The following is a 15,880-nucleotide window of genomic DNA, read 5'->3' as shown; positions in this document are numbered from 1 at the left end:
GACTCGTAATTTCTCTTCCGCGTTGCATCAGCATGTGTTTATGTCTTCCAAAAGCGAATGGTGCAATGCGTGTACGAATAAATTCACTCTGTCTGAAATCATTTCGAACTAATTAAGTAAAGGTTTATTCATCAAATGCGCAATAATGCAACTAATAACCTGGAATGGAAATGAGCTCACATGATATAGAAATAACAAAATGACTAGTTGTAAAGTCAAATAAAGTTGAAGGATAAAACAGACATCGCGTATTAAACATGCACCACCGTCAATAAAAAGCAAGTTTCTCGTTATTGCTCTTAAATCAGAACATGCATGCAGAAGCTGTGCATCTGTCGACGGAACCACGTGAGAATGAGGCTCTGTTACAAAAGGACTAGATGTAGACTGCGCAGATCCCGCGACCTTTACGGGACATGGCATGGCATTACACAATTATTCATCAGAACAGAAGCAACAATAATGTCATAGGCAGGTAAAGCAGTTTCAACGATGCATTTCGCCGACTTCCTTGCAGGATCAGTAGGAGGTAGGCTATATAGTTTAAAGATTGTTGTTTGACAGTTAATCTGGTTCAATTCTCAGTTGTGTATTAGAAATGCTGATTTGAATTGAGAGAAGATTTGTTAAATGCTCTGGGTATCGGTGTTTTGTGTTTGAGACAATGAGAAAATGTTGGCTATATAACATAAAAACAACTTAGTGTTGCCTAAAAGAAAGGAATAGTAGCCTACATTTTATCAGTATATGTTCCATGTAAAAGTTAATTGTAAAAAAAAAATATAATAGGATAAGAGACAAATTAAGAAGACAAAAAATAGCAATGCATGACGTAGCAGAGAATTTAAAATCCCAAAGTTTTGATGAATTAATGAAATTGCACCATTGGAAATGGATATTGGAGAGTTTCATTACACATAAAGTGCCTCAATTTAACCATTTCATGGATGCAGTATTTACATTCAGCAATGAATGAGTTAAAACTACTGAAACTATTCTCATCTCAATAGTTTGGCTACTCATTTGGCTTTAATGCCTGGGAAATGAGAATCTATTATTACACCATCACTACACACATGTCTAAAAACTGCCAAATACTATTTTGTTTTCTTCATTTGAGACACAAAAAAATGGTTTAAGACAATGTTTAACACTGGAGATCACGTGAACAACACTTAAAGTATTTGTATAACTTTGTTACACTTTCATTTTTTTAAGTGTTTTAAAAAGATTATCCACTTTGTCCGTTTATATTTGGGTAGTGCATTTTCACATTGATGCTTAAAAATGACAGTTAAGGGGTTAAAATTGAGTCAAGAGCCCATAAAGTGCTATTTAGAAGCCCATGGAGGGAGTATAGAGGTATGTAAACTTAATTTACACCATTATTCACTTATGTATGTATAAAAAATTATATAAAACAGATGAAGGCATAAATATGATATAATATAATAAATGCTTTATGTCAAAATCCTCAATTAGCACTAGTGTTTAGAGACAGATGTTCCCATCTCTGTTCCTGGAGTCAAATTGTATTAAAGTCTCCCTGTAGTCGATCATTTTAACCCCTTAAAACTCATCTTTGATCACCAAAATTACATATTTTAAAGTTTTTTCCATATCTTGAATGTAACTCGACACCCTTGCCTCATTTAGTATGCGCGGTTCTATGAATATGCAAATGAGCCCCGCCTCCACTCACCCACTCAGCTCAGAGATCCACTGGTTGACGATCACACGTTGATCTGATTGGTTACAAGGTAGTTTGTGACGTCAGAAACACCAGCGATTTCAAAGCGTGTGTTTGAGACTGTCTTTGGTTCACTGCAGTTTTAAGGAGGAAATACTCAGCAATGCTGTCGACTTATGAACTTATGGTTTGTCTTAAAGCATATTAAGACATATAAACAACATTAAAAGCTGGATTTTTACCACAGGGAGACTTTAAACATTTTGGGCGTCTTCCTTCTTTAACCCGTTCATTTCAAGTGTAATTCCTCTAATGATCTGAAGAGCTGAATCTGGTGTGTTGGTTTATAAAGAGTTTTGGGAAACAGGATTGGGAAACATCGGTTAAAACTTGTTCTTTTCAGCAACTCCTGAATATTTAAAACTTCCCTTGTTCTGCATCTCAATTATTGGAAACTTAAACATACAAACAAATGATATTGGCATGTGTCTCGAGTGCATGATTATCACATAATGCAAGACAAACTGTTCTTCAGAGAAGGAACGATCCTGTTTGATTCGCTGTTGTTTTACAGGAGCGTGTGGCGTTGCGGTCGGATTCCCACTGGATACTATCAAAGTAAACTCATATCAGTGTTATTGATCCTGGATGTATGACTCTTAAAGGCACAATATGTAAGATATCTGGATTAAAATATCCAAAAACCACTAGAACAATGTTCTATATTTTGTAGAGTTGTGTATTTACTGTACATTATCCCAAATGTTTCCAACAATCCACAGAAATCAGCCGTTTTAACGCGTGTAACGGCCCGTGTCATCGGTCGCCTGTCAGTGATGTCATATCCACCTTAACCTCGATTTCCGCTTTTACTTTTATAGAAACCATGCAAACATCAAAGACACTTTAATATGTTTTATTAGACAGATGAGCAAAACTAATAATTGATATATAGCTCAACACAGAGTGTCACCGTCGCGCTAGCGGGACGTTTAAGTTTACTTCACTATATTACAATTAAATCCTAATCTAATCATGACAAAATATATATCGTTGGAAAGGTCTAAGACTCCTAAATAGATATTTTAGGACTGTTTTTTGTTAGAAATTATGTAGGAACAGAAATAGATGAATTTATGACAAGATTGCACCTCAAAAAAGTTCTGGCCTTTGTCACAAAAAGTCGACGCACACACTTTTAATAATTGAAACATTTGTTTTCATGCAAAAATTTCATAAGAAAACATATAATCTAGTATTTGTCTTTTTTTTTTTTATAAAATAATATTATCTTCTAAAAAGTATAATATATATATTATCCTCTAATATATAATATCATCTTTTTTTATCGCCTTTTTTTTATTACATTACATATTTTAGTAGTTATCATAAATTAGGTATCATTTGAAAGCTTACGATCTCAGAATTCATCCTGTGAAAACTGTTTTGAAATTGGACTTTGTGTTACCATAGAAACGGTACTCTAAATTATTTTAACAGGCTCCTCCCCTTTTGGGCATCATTATGCTTCATAATTTATGACCAAAATATTTTCTAATCTTGACAAAACACATATTGTCAGAAAGGTCTGAGTCTCAAGGTTCCATATTTTGTGACAGAAGTGATATTTGGACAGAAATGTATTAATTTGTTACGGCAGAATGCATATGAATCAATGGAGTTCAATGTCACCCGGTGGCTTTTTTTGGTATTACGCCTAAACAAAATCTCATGGGAACTTCAATTTTTGTGATATCAACTTCAAATTTGGAAAACAACTTGGTTAGATATATGGCTTTGATTTTGTAGTAATTTTATAGTAAAAAATATTTTGTAAAATATATATTTAATATAAAAGAAAAAATATTAAGTACAGTATATTTGAAGTAACTTCCATAACTTGTTCATACTTTAATTTTTGAAAGTGATTTCACTTCAGAAATAATCTGCTGAGTCTTTTCTTTAAAACAAGACCAAACTTAGGTCTATACTCCAAAGCATTCTTGAATTACAACCATTTAAGTTTGAATAGTGCATTTTAATGTCCATTCTCAAAAAGGTGGGTGAGAGTTAAGGGGTTAATCTTATTTTTTGAATCTCTTGTTGTTTATTGATTTACTGCTAAAAGCAAATCAGACTCTATTTGTCAAGTGATGATCAGAAACAGCTTTATTTGTAGTAACAATAATTGTGCATTTTCTCACCATACGATGTTTTAAAATGAACTGCATGCCATTTAACAACAGTCATCCAGCTTTTATTTAAACGATATTCTAATATCGATCTAGTTTACTGCAAAGTGCAACAAGTTATGATATAACAAAACTTTCAACACACTCACATGTATTTTTAGCATGATTCTTTGGATCGAGTGAAACGGCGCTGCGTTACCCAACAATTTAGAATAAAATCATTAGAATAAAATACAAATAATGTGAATTTAAGTGATCAAACATAACCGTAACAAAGTTCAATTTCAGGGAAGAAGGAGGTGAACGTTAATCATAACTTTAATCGTAAATTAAACATAAACAACAAAGCGAAAGGAGCGGAAACTTCAGTATATAAGAGTAATAAAACAGTTCTGCTTAATACCACAGTAACGTTAATAAAACTTTAATACATTCGCTTATTCATGAGTCATTCATATTCAAGTCCCATGATTCCTCGCTCATTCACGGCATCAAGTTATGCTTTTTAAATAAGCGACCTCTAGTGGCGAAACTTACACACTGTGCCTTTAACTGCAGACATGAATGATAGTGATTTGCACACTTGCTGTTGTAGCGTCTCCTCCAGACTCTGTGTGTGTGTGTGTGTGTGTGTGTGTGTGTGTGTGTGTGTGTGTGTGTGTGTGTGTGTGTGTGTGTTTGACATCCGCACAGGTCAGGATCCAGACCCAGAAACAGTTCACCGGAGTCTGGCAGTGTGTCGTGATGACCGTCAGAAAAGAAGGGGTGAGGAATTTACATTTGTGTTCAATGCGTAACGCAGCTTCTGAACATCATTCAGCAGATGCAGTGTTATTAAAGTATCTTTGAGATAAAATTAGTTTTTTTTATTTAAATTTTGAATACATTTTAATTTTAGTCATTTTGTTTTTGTCTTTTTATTCGATTTTTTTTAAAATACGTCTATATTGTTTTTTAAATTTAAAGTAACAATTTTGTGCGTTACACGTTATTTTAAGGTGCCATTGTTACAGTGTAATTATATATTTAAGTACTGAGTAATATTAGTTAACTACATGTACTTACTATAGGGTTAGTGTAGGATTAGGGTTTGGTTGAGGGTTAGTTGCATGTAATTATGCATAATTTACTGTTATTACTATGGTAAGTACATGTAATATGTAACAAGGACACTGTAAAATAAAGTGTTACAATTTTTTGTTATGGTTTTACAGTAGTTAACTATAATATCCAGTAACTGATTTCATGTATTCTGGATCATGTAATCAGATTCCAAAAATGTACATTTTAAAATGCTTATAATCAGATTACAGTTGCTTTTGTATGGATTTCATGATTGCATATTATTCACACAATGGCAGTAAATTATTCCTAATTCATTGATTCTCCCAAATTTTGTCACACGGTCCAATTCTCACTTTTAACTATGATTTTTGCCTTAATAAACTCTTAATTACTGTCTATTAATAGTTAAGGTAGTTTAGGTATGGGGTGGATTAAGGGATGTATATGATCATGCAGAATAAGGCATTAATATGTGCTTTAAATTGACAAATAAACAGCAAATTATAAATAGCATGCTAGTAAGCAACTGGTTAAATAATGAGAATTGGACCCTAAACTAAAGTATTACCCACAATTATTCTTTTTACCCTTTTAAATGTATTTTCTTTGTTTTAATGTATAAATGTGGTACACAATAATAATGTAACTACTGCATAAGTATAATTCAGTACAATAAAATCCCCTAAAAATACTAAATATTAAATAAAAAACATTATCTAAAAAAAAAAGAACTCTACAGTCAAATAAAAATTTCATGTAAATAAAAAAACATCTTTCATTTTTGACCGTTATGCGAGCGGTACCAGAGGGTTAAATCAGTCATCTGGATTAAGTTAAGATTTTTGTCCTGTAATCAGTAAGCAACTTTATTTACAGCACAATTACGAACAGCAGACGTTGCTTTACAACAATGACTACAGTTTATCTGATGATGATGATGATGATGATGACCCTGTGAATGCAGAAGTTACTGAATAAAAGTCCTGTAATAATAGAGACACATGTTTCTGTCCTGAATGTCGATGTCTTTGCTCCAGGTTCACGGCTTCTTCAAGGGAATGGCGTTGCCCGTCACCACTATCTCCATGACCTCCTCCGTGGTGTTCGGCACGTACCGGAACTGTCTTCAGTGTCTCGCTCAGCTCCGCGGGGTCGGCGCTCACAACTCCAAACTGGACATTTTCCTGTCCGGCCTGGCGGGCGGAGTGGCTCAGGTCAGGCGAGCTCTCGGGCTCTACCGTCTTTGTTGACCGAAGTATTTAACGATTTTTTTATTTACTTCATTAGAATGGTACGAAACTTGGTAAAGGTTTGGGCACTCGCTGTGTTAACACACACATAAATCATGGACATGATTCCAACCGGTTAAATGATCCTGAACACAATAGCCTTTTTAACTTTTATTTATTTCCAGGAGATATAAAATATTACATTTTCAATAGTTAAAATGATCATTTTTGATATCAGGAATTGAATTTCAACTAGTAAAAACTATTAACTATAATTCTTGATATCTGTATATCACTAGTATTTTCACTAGTGAAATGTCACCATAGGCTGTTATTCAAATTGAATTGTTGATATCAATAATTGATTTCTTAATAGTCGAAATTACAATTTCACAATACAATTCTTGTAAAAATTGGCAGTCAATGTTTTTATCTTTCATCAGCTGGAAAAAAAATATTTCTGTCAACAATGAGTGTATTGTTCAATTTGATGTATTATATTTAACGAAATACAGTCAAACTAAAAATTATTCAGACACCAGATATAATTTTAGATATTGTTTCACTAGTGTGATCAGGACACTATAGTTCATTTATGTAAGTGAGGAGAGCAAAATAAAGTAAACTGTGACATATTATACCCAAATATTCTTCATACAGCGACTACCAGTGACATTAATACACATTTGGGACTAAAAATAGTTCATAACTTTGAGCTGATCATGTTTTGCTGAAGTGTTTTGTCTTTAATTGCTAATGCTCTTTTTACACACAGACTGAACAAAATGAAGCATTGCTTGGTGATTGGTTGAGCTAAACTGGTATTATCTAATTGTATAGTTAAATTTAACAGCTGACAGATTATCACGGATTCAATCATCAATGACACCACTCCATCAATTTCAACTCAGCGCACCTGGTCCCGCTCGTCATCCCCGGATTTCTAATCGCTCCCACCTGCTCTTCATCATCACTCACCCTGATGCACGCTGTTCTTAAACCTCAGTCAACCTTCACTCAACGTCTGGTCTCGTCTTTCGTTAACTGACTCTCTGGTTCCTGGAGCTCGTTGTCCGGATTCAGATTTAGCATTCCTTCAAGTGGTTTACACCTTATCCTAACGTCCTGTTTATATCTCCTCTGCAGCGTCCGTGAAGTGGGTTTCCAGAGATTCACAATCACCTTCCTGTGTTTCTCCTGCACTGATCACAGACACGTCAAGTATCCTACAGTAAGACCCAGCGGATCCATTCAAGCTCTTCCATTATCACTCCTTCACACGTATCCCCGGGGACTTTGGATCTCCATGTGACATCACAAGCCTTCAAGTATTCTGAAGTTGCTGATGCTTGTTAAATAAACATTGTCACTCTACCTTGGTGTCTTCGTTCCTCAGTACAAACGTGACAGAAGACCGGACCACACTATGCAAGCTTCATCGGCTCATGATGTCCCGCTCCCCGGTGCAGAGACCGCTCAGGGTGCCACCGTATCGACTGCTCCGGTACGTTCGCCTCTCTCCGCTGCAGCCGCTGCATCATCCACCCCGCCCACTACACTCCAAGAAACCCTCGCTGAACTCAGTCGCACACTACAGAGCATCAGACCCGCCTCCAATAGCCCTATGGCTCGACCCTCATCATATTCGGGAGAAGAGGAGTGCAGTGTCGACTTTACATGGAGATCCACACCCATCAATTCACCTCTGAAAGAGCCAAGATAGCCTTTGTTATTTCATTACTCACAGGTCGTGCATTAAGTTGGGCACAAGCCTTATGGAATTCCAATGCACCTGCTCTACAATCGCTGAATTGTTTTGTGGAACATTTTCAAGTTGTCTTCGCGCAAACCTCGAATGCTGTTTCCATCCACGATCAGCTGCTACGCTTGCGTCAGGGCCGTTCTACGGTGTCCGACTATGCCCTGCAGTTCCGCACTATCGCCGCTAACAGTGGGTGGAATGAAGTTGCTTTAATGACTGCCTATCGACGTGGATTGAATCCAGACATCTGTCTGCAGCTCGCCATCTATGAAGATTCAATTGGAATTGAGAAACTAATTCAGCGATCAATCCTTATTGCTCAAAATCGTACTGCTTGTCTCAGTTCTTCCACACCTTTTCCTCCGCGATCCTCTTCCGCCAGCAGTCCAAGATCGTTCACTGAATTCTCTTCACCACACTCCCCGTCTGTAAACTTCCCAGCACCTGAGCCTATGGAGATCAGTGCAGGACATCTAACCCCTGTAATTCTTAAGTATCGTGAATACTCTGTTCCAGCAAAAGCCCTTATAGATTCCGGCGCAGCGGGGAATTTCATCTCTGCATCGTTGCTCAACCGCCTCAATGCCCGCCGTCGACGGTTAACTCGCCCGTTGAGTATCCTTTCCATTCTGGGCAAACCACTGGGGAGAGGAAGCATTCAGCATTACAGTCCAGTGGTACATCTGTCCGTGGGCTACTTGCATGGTGAGGAATGTTCGTTTTATGTCTTGGAGGACTTGACTGCAGACCTCGTGCTGGGACGCCCATGGCTCGATCAGCATTCTCCTGTCATCCGTTGGTCCACCGGTGAGGTATGTCAATGGAGTGAATACTGTAAAGAGAACTGCCTTCAGTCTGTTAAGAGGAATCTGTCTAAACCCTCAGCTCCAGTGCTTCTGGGATCCACCTCTGTTGAAAGTCCAGTCTCTGACTCGGTTCCGAACATACCATCTGAATACCAGACATTCCATGACGTGTTCAGTAAACAAATGGCCACCACACTTCCGCCTCACCGACCTTGGGATTGCGCTATTGATTTACTCCCTGGGGCTACTCTACCGCGGGGGAAGGTTTATCCCTTGTCCATTCCAGAACATAAGGCCATGGAGGAATATGTGAAGGAGGCTTTACGACAGAGATATATCCAATCATCTACGTCTCCAGCCGCGTCTAGCTTCTTTTTCGTCGGAAAGAAGGATGGTGGTCTTCGTCCGTGTATCGATTACCGGGTCCTGAATGCTTCTACGATCAAATACAGATATCCACTGCCATTGGTACCCGCTGCTCTTGAACAACTACGATCTGCAGTAATCTTCACGAAGCTCGATCTACGGAGCGCCTATAACCTGGTCCGCGTGCGCAAGGGTGATGAGTGGAAGACGGCGTTCATTACCCCCGCAGGCCACTATGAATACCGGGTCATGCCCTTCGGCCTGTCCAACTCACCATCCATTTTCCAGGGTTTCATGAACGAAATCTTCCGGGACTTCCTTAACCGGTTCGTCATAATCTACATCGATGACATCCTCATCTACTCCACCAGTCCCGAGGAACATGTAGGTCATGTACAGCAAGTACTGAAACGGCTTCGTGAGCACCAGTTATATTTAAAACTCGAGAAATGCGAGTTCCACCAAACAACCATTCACTTCCTGGGTTTAGGGCTGTCCCCGACTATGGATTTTCATAGTCGAATCAGAATCGTCATGTCTTGCCTATAGTCGACTAATAGTCGAATCATGTGTATGGGGGCGGGGCTTTAACGTTTCAAAGCCGCGATGTACAGAAAATCACACATTTTTTATCAATAAAACTAAGAAATAACATAAAACTCCAGAAAGGCCACACTGCAGATTTGCATTTCACATGCAAATCAAATTAAATCGACTAAATCGATGCACCGAAAAAATAAACAATTAATTTACTAAATTAAATTAGAACAGAATATACCTTTCTAATAAATAAAAATACAAAACGAAATAAATCAGAATCAAGTCACAGGAGGAGCAAATGTGTGCAAAATGCCTAAAGTGCAGGGGAACATATATTCAAAACAAAAGCCACAAATAGTTAGATTAGATAACCCTGACAGATTAATAAATAAAATTAAAATAAAGAAATTATTAAAATAACGATAGTAGTCAGAATTTTCAACTTTGTCTTTTTAACTGCAGAAACAACAATAAATGCTAAACTGGAGAGGCAGTCTTTTTAGCTAAACATGTTCACAGCATCCAAAAATAAAATTAGAACCGGCTGAAAAGTTTTGAAATCACTTGTACCTGATCGAGAGAACAAATCCTGAAAGTCTTTCACTCTGTCTGTCCGTTGGAGTCTTTTCAAATTGTGCGCGCGGATAAAATACATTCTAACGTGAAACCCAGTCTATGCGTGAAACATGTTAACGTTGGCCGGCAGAAGTGCGATCATGGTTTTCCTGATGCTAAATCCAGCCTTGGAGAATATCCTTTCTAATCGTGTACATCCACACTTTAGATTTTCTTATCCCAGACATTGTTAAAGATTTAAATCCTTGCCACGAAGACGCTCCTCTGTCGGTCACGGATTGAAAGTGAAACTTAAATCTGTCACGGGGTGTTTGGATTTATTCACGCACGTTAAAAAATATTTATTAAAAGCTTCTTTCTTTGCACATTTTTATATAGGCCTACAGCATTATCATAATAGGCTGAATATTAACGTATTGACATAAAAGCTAGTTCTATGTGAAATCAGACACTGAGCGCCCTCATATAGCCAAAGTGGCATGAGCCTCGTTTCATAACTCCTCTGCGAAGATTCGACCGTGAGATCGGTAGTCGAATCAGGCTCCTCCTATCGAAGCATCGAATCTTCGACTATTCGGGGTCACCCCTACCTGGGTTACATCATTCGTCCAGAAGGTATCTCCATGGATCAAACCAAGGTGAAAGTGGTTCTCAACTGGCCCAAACCTCAGACTTTGAAAGAACTACAGAGGTTCCTTGGCTTTGCTAACTTTTATCGTCGTTTTATCAAAGACTATTGCAAAACCTGTGCTCCGGTAACATCCATGGTACGGAAGGAGGTCAAACATCTCACCTGGTCTCCGGAAGGCACTGCTGCCTTCGAGAATTTAAAGAAAGCTTTCTGTTCCGCTCCCATGCTCTGCCATCCGAATCCAGATAAGCCATTCATCGTGGAAGTCGACGCCTTGTCCAATGGTGTTGGAGCTGTACTATCCCAGCGGCAGTGGACTGTGCCTTCTTTTCACGCAAGTTAACACCAGCGGAACAAAATTATGATGTGGGCAATCGGGAGTTGTTGGCCATCAAACTGGCTTTAGAAGAGTGGAGACATTGGCTGGAAGGAGCAAACCATCCATTCCAAGTAATCACAGACCATTGCAACTTGGAATACCTTCGAGACGCCAAGAGGTTGAATCCACGCCAAGCCCGGTGGGGATTGTTCTTCACCCGTTTCAATTTCTCGGTAACCTTTCGCCCTGGAACCAAGAACCTCGCTTGTTCCAACCTGAAACTTCTCAGAAAAACACTGAACCCGTCCTTCCTTCAGCCCTGATCATGAGTCCCATCCTCGGATGGGGGAGTCCCATCCCATCCGAGGTTCCCCTGGAACCTCGACGACCTCATCGCTGAGGCCACTCTGTCTGAACCTGCTCCACCGGGGGGTCCTGAGGGTAAAATCTTCATTCCATCCCGACTTCGGATAGCCCTTATGGATTCAGTGCATACTTCTCCGGGATCCGGACACCCAGGTAGCCATCAGACCCTAACACTACTCCAAGAACGCTATTGGTAGCCCAGGATATGCCAGGATGTCTTACGATACGTACAAGGTTGCACCACCTGCGCCATGGCCAAGGTACCTCGGCGTCTACCTGAGGGAAAACTGATGCCACAGATATTCAACATAATTCATGTGTGAGACAGTCTAACAGAAGGACGGCCAAACCAGTCAAATATCCACTGAGTTCTGTTCATATTTTATTACCATTTTCTAAACTATAGTGAATAATCTGTGATAATGTGAGAAGTGTTGATGTCTGAGTAACTGTTGGTCTGACTGTAGTTTCCTCTGTGCCGTTATGTTCCAGTTGCGTTGTGGACGATTTTTAACACTATATTTCTGTTGTCTCTGGTTCTTCCTCAGATCTCTGTGATGTCGCCTGGTGATCTGGTGAAAGTGCGTCTCCAGTGTCAGACCGAGAGCAAGCGCAGTGGTAAACCGCGGTACAGAGGGCCGGTCCACTGTTTGCTGAGCATCGCTAAACACGAGGGCGTTTCAGGGCTTTACAGAGGAGCTCTTCCTCTGGCCTTCAGAGACGGCCCGTCGTTCGCCACGTACTTCCTGACCTATGACACACTGTGTTCCCGACTCACGCCAGCGGGACAGAGAGAGCCCGGTGAGTGCAGAACATCAGCACACTCTCAGCCTTCCCTCGCCAAAAGCTTATTTTATTTCAATTTGATAACATTTTTTCTATTTTTTAATGCAATATTTTTTTTTTTTTTTTTTGTTATAAACTTAAATTACTTAAACTTTAAATTACTAGATTTGAGCAATAAATAAATAGTAATTTCAGCACATTCCTCACATTCTTTCAACTTAAATTTCAAATAACTCACAATTTTGTGCATAACCCTTTTAATTCAGCTCTAAATATCTTATATTGAGTGTCTTTGTCGACCTTTTGTGGAAAAATAATAATATAAGATGATATTTCCTGACTCTATATGTCCTTATAGCTCTATATGGAGCAAATGAGCTGTTCCGCTGGGTCCTAAAGCCATTTCTCTTCAGTATGCATTCAGATACACATGTAGACATTATTAAATAATTTTTTTGTAAAGTTTTAGCCTTTTTTATGAAATATAGTGAATCACCTTACAGTCTAGAAAAAAACCTAAATACTAAATCATTGTCATTATACACTGCCATTCAAGAGTTTTGGATCGGTAAGATTTTTAATGTTTTTTCTGCTCACCGAGGCTGCGTTTATTTGATCAAAACAGTGAAATATTATTCCAATATAAATCAGCTGTTGTCTATGTGAATATATAGTAAAGTGTAATTTATTCCTGTGATCAAAGCTGAATTTTCAGCATCATTACTCCAGTCTTCAGTGTCACATGATCCTTCACAAATCATTCTAATATGATGATTTGATGATCAAGAAACATTTATGATTATTATCAGTGTTGAAAACAGTTTATTTACTAACCAGATCAGACCAGAGTTTGGTGAACAGAGTGTGGTGCTGTTGTGAGTCGTAGGAATGACCGGCTGATCTGGTTTAGTCTGGTCTGATCTGGTTCAGTCTGGTCTGATCTGGTTCAGTCTGGTCTGATCTGGTTTAGTCTGGTCTGATCTGGTTTCTGTGTTTGTGTTGTCAGAGTGGAGTGTGGTGTTGTTGTCCGGTGGAGTCGCAGGAATGGCCAGCTGATCTGGTTTAGTCTGGTCTGATCTGGTTCAGTCTGGTCTGATCTGGTTCAGTCTGGTCTGATCTGGTTTAGTCTGGTCTGATCTGGTTCAGTCTGGTCTGATCTGGTTTAGTCTGGTCTGATCTGGTTTCTGTGTTTGTGTTGTCAGAGTGGAGTGTGGTGCTGTTGTCCGGTGGAGTCACAGGAATGGCCAGATGATCTGGTTTAGTCTGGTCTGATCTGGTTCAGTCTGGTCTAATATGGTTTAGTCTGGTCTGATCTGGTTTAGTCTGGTCTGATCTGGTTTCTGTGTTTGTGTTGTCAGAGTGGAGTGTGGTGCTGTTGTCCGGTGGAGTCGCAGGAATGGCCAGATGATCTGGTTTAGTCTGGTCTGATCTGGTTCAGTCTGGTCTAATCTGGTTTAGTCTGGTCTGATCTGGTTTAGTCTGGTCTGATCTGGTTTCTGTGTTTGTGTTGTCAGAGTGGAGTGTGGTGCTGTTGTCCGGTGGAGTCACAGGAATGGCCAGATGATCTGGTTTAGTCTGGTCTGATCTGGTTCAGTCTGGTCTAATCTGGTTTAGTCTGGTCTGATCTGGTTTAGTCTGGTCTGATCTGGTTTCTGTGTTTGTGTTGTCAGAGTGGAGTGTGGTGCTGTTGTCCGGTGGAGTCGCAGGAATGGCCGGCTGGTCTGTCGGGACGCCGATGGACGTGATTAAAGCTCGTCTTCAGATGGACGGAGTGCGTCAGGACAGGAGATATCGAGGACTCGTTCACTGCATTAAAGAGACCCTGAGGAACGAGGGCCCCGGGGTTTTCTTCAGGAGTCTGGGAATAAACTGCTTGCGTGCGTTTCCCGTGAACATGGTGGTTTTCGCCGTGTACGAGGTCAGTGTTCGTGTGCTCAGGTCACCGACTCTGGATCAGCTCTCATGATCATGTTCTTACTGTATTCTAATGTGCATTTAACATCATGCAGAGGACAGAATCTCACGAAGATTACATTTATTTGGTAACACTTTATTTTAGTGTTCTTGTTACATGTACTTACCATAGTAATAACAGTAAATTATGCATAATTACATGCAACTAACCCTCAAGCAAACCCTAATCCTACCCTAACCCTATAGTAAGTACATGTAGTTCATTAATATTACTCAGTAATTAAATATATAGTTACACTGTAACAATGACACCTTAAAATAAAGGGTTACACTTTATTTTAAGGTGTCATTGTTACAGTGTAATTATATATTTAATTATATATGCCGTAATTACATTGATTGCACTTATTCAAATAAGTACTGAGTAATATTAATTAAGCATGTACTTACTATAGAGTTACGGTTAGGGTAAATTACTTCTAATTGTGCATAATTTACTGTTATTACTATATATGCATGTAGGAAATACGTCACCTTAAAATAGTGTTACCAATTGTTTTGTTAAATATTTTGCACAATGTATTTAAAAAACAAAACAAGAATTAGTAATATTTTACCCCCAAATCAAAAGGAAAAAATATATATTTTTATTAAGATATTTTGCATGATATAGTATTATGTAGTAATATTAATATTAATATTGTTTTCTTGTTTTGTGTTTTATTGTTAAATCGTTTGTGTTATATGTTGCTGTAACCGGGTTGCTGGATCTGTATAATGTGGAGACTTGTAGATCTTTGATTTATTTTGTTGTTGTTGTTGTTGTGGATTAATACTGTTTTTGGGACGGTGTACATGTATATATTTCTTCACTGCTGGATTATTGGGTTTTCGGTGCACTTGTAAATAAACACCATCATCCTCTGAAGAGTTTTTATGGGTTGATCCATCATTTTTGTGTATTTTTCGGAGTTTAACGGAGAAGACTCGAGGTGACCCGGTGCAAACGTCTACTGCCTCACATGCTTAAAGAGATACAACACATTTATAAATGAAATATGACAACATTGTTAAATAAAACCAAAATAATAAAGTAATTGCAGTTGCATTGCATGAAATGTTTTTGTCTCTTCTTTTCATATGGTGGACTCTGACTGTTTCTTTGAAACTAAGCATGATCTAGCTACTAATATATAAAACATAAACAAACAATTTGACATCACACTACACACTGATAATTTAGAGACGATAAATGCTGTTCTTTCCATCTCACTATAGGGAAACATTCATCATCTGCTGGTTAATGGCGCCATCTAGTGGCCTCTACAGGTCTCTCTCACACACACACACACACACACACACACACACACACACCTGTCTCGGTCTTGATTAAACTGTTTAAGCCGTCACATGAAAAGTTTTGATGGACTTTATTTGTGTTTGTGTCTAAACGACAGAGTTTTCCCACTGGACTAATAGTCGCTGGTGAAAGTAGCTTTTGTGGAGTTTGGGGGAAGGAAACCGACAGGAGTAAAATCTAAATCTCTAGAGCTAAACCACTCAAAATCCCACCCAGTTAATCCCACGCACACACACAAGAAGACAATTAGAGCATTTTGCGTTTAATTAGAGAAATAT

The 15,880-nt window shown here is 38.7% G+C and overlaps 1 protein-coding gene across 3 annotated transcripts; it reads left to right on the top strand.

The window, feature by feature from the left end:
- The first annotated feature begins 33 nt into the window (after nucleotides 1–33).
- slc25a47a (solute carrier family 25 member 47a) lies at nucleotides 34–15,170 on the top strand. 3 transcript variants are annotated; one of them, XM_082147313.1, is made up of 6 exons: nucleotides 34–529; nucleotides 2,265–2,308; nucleotides 4,576–4,647; nucleotides 5,985–6,161; nucleotides 12,091–12,343; nucleotides 13,999–15,170. In XM_082147313.1, exons 1-6 carry the CDS (start codon nucleotides 493–495, stop codon nucleotides 14,292–14,294), a joined length of 879 nt encoding a protein of 292 aa, XP_082003439.1. In that variant the 5' UTR covers nucleotides 34–492; the 3' UTR covers nucleotides 14,295–15,170. The 3 variants fall into 3 exon arrangements, with proteins under 3 accessions (XP_082003439.1, XP_082003440.1, XP_082003441.1); XM_082147314.1 differs by having other exon boundaries at nucleotides 36–529; nucleotides 2,265–2,364; XM_082147315.1 differs by lacking the exon at nucleotides 2,265–2,308 and having other exon boundaries at nucleotides 36–529.
- The last annotated feature ends 710 nt before the right edge of the window (nucleotides 15,171–15,880 follow it).

Source organism: Leuciscus leuciscus, assembly GCF_965113295.1.
Source record: "Leuciscus leuciscus genome assembly, chromosome: 19".
Taxonomy (NCBI): domain Eukaryota; kingdom Metazoa; phylum Chordata; class Actinopteri; order Cypriniformes; family Leuciscidae; genus Leuciscus; species Leuciscus leuciscus.
The sequence above is the reverse complement of the archived record's forward strand: the minus strand, read 5'-3'. Positions and strand labels throughout refer to the sequence as shown.

Excerpts from the sequence above, each read along its gene's own strand:
- slc25a47a (XM_082147313.1), top strand. The coding sequence starts at position 493 with ATGCATTTCGCCGACTTCCTTGCAGGATCAGTAGGAG. Across the intron at positions 4,648-5,984 it reads TGACCGTCAGAAAAGAAGGG|GTTCACGGCTTCTTCAAGGG; the intron begins GTGAGGAATTTA and ends TCTTTGCTCCAG. Across the intron at positions 12,344-13,998 it reads AGCGGGACAGAGAGAGCCCG|AGTGGAGTGTGGTGCTGTTG; the intron begins GTGAGTGCAGAA and ends TTGTGTTGTCAG.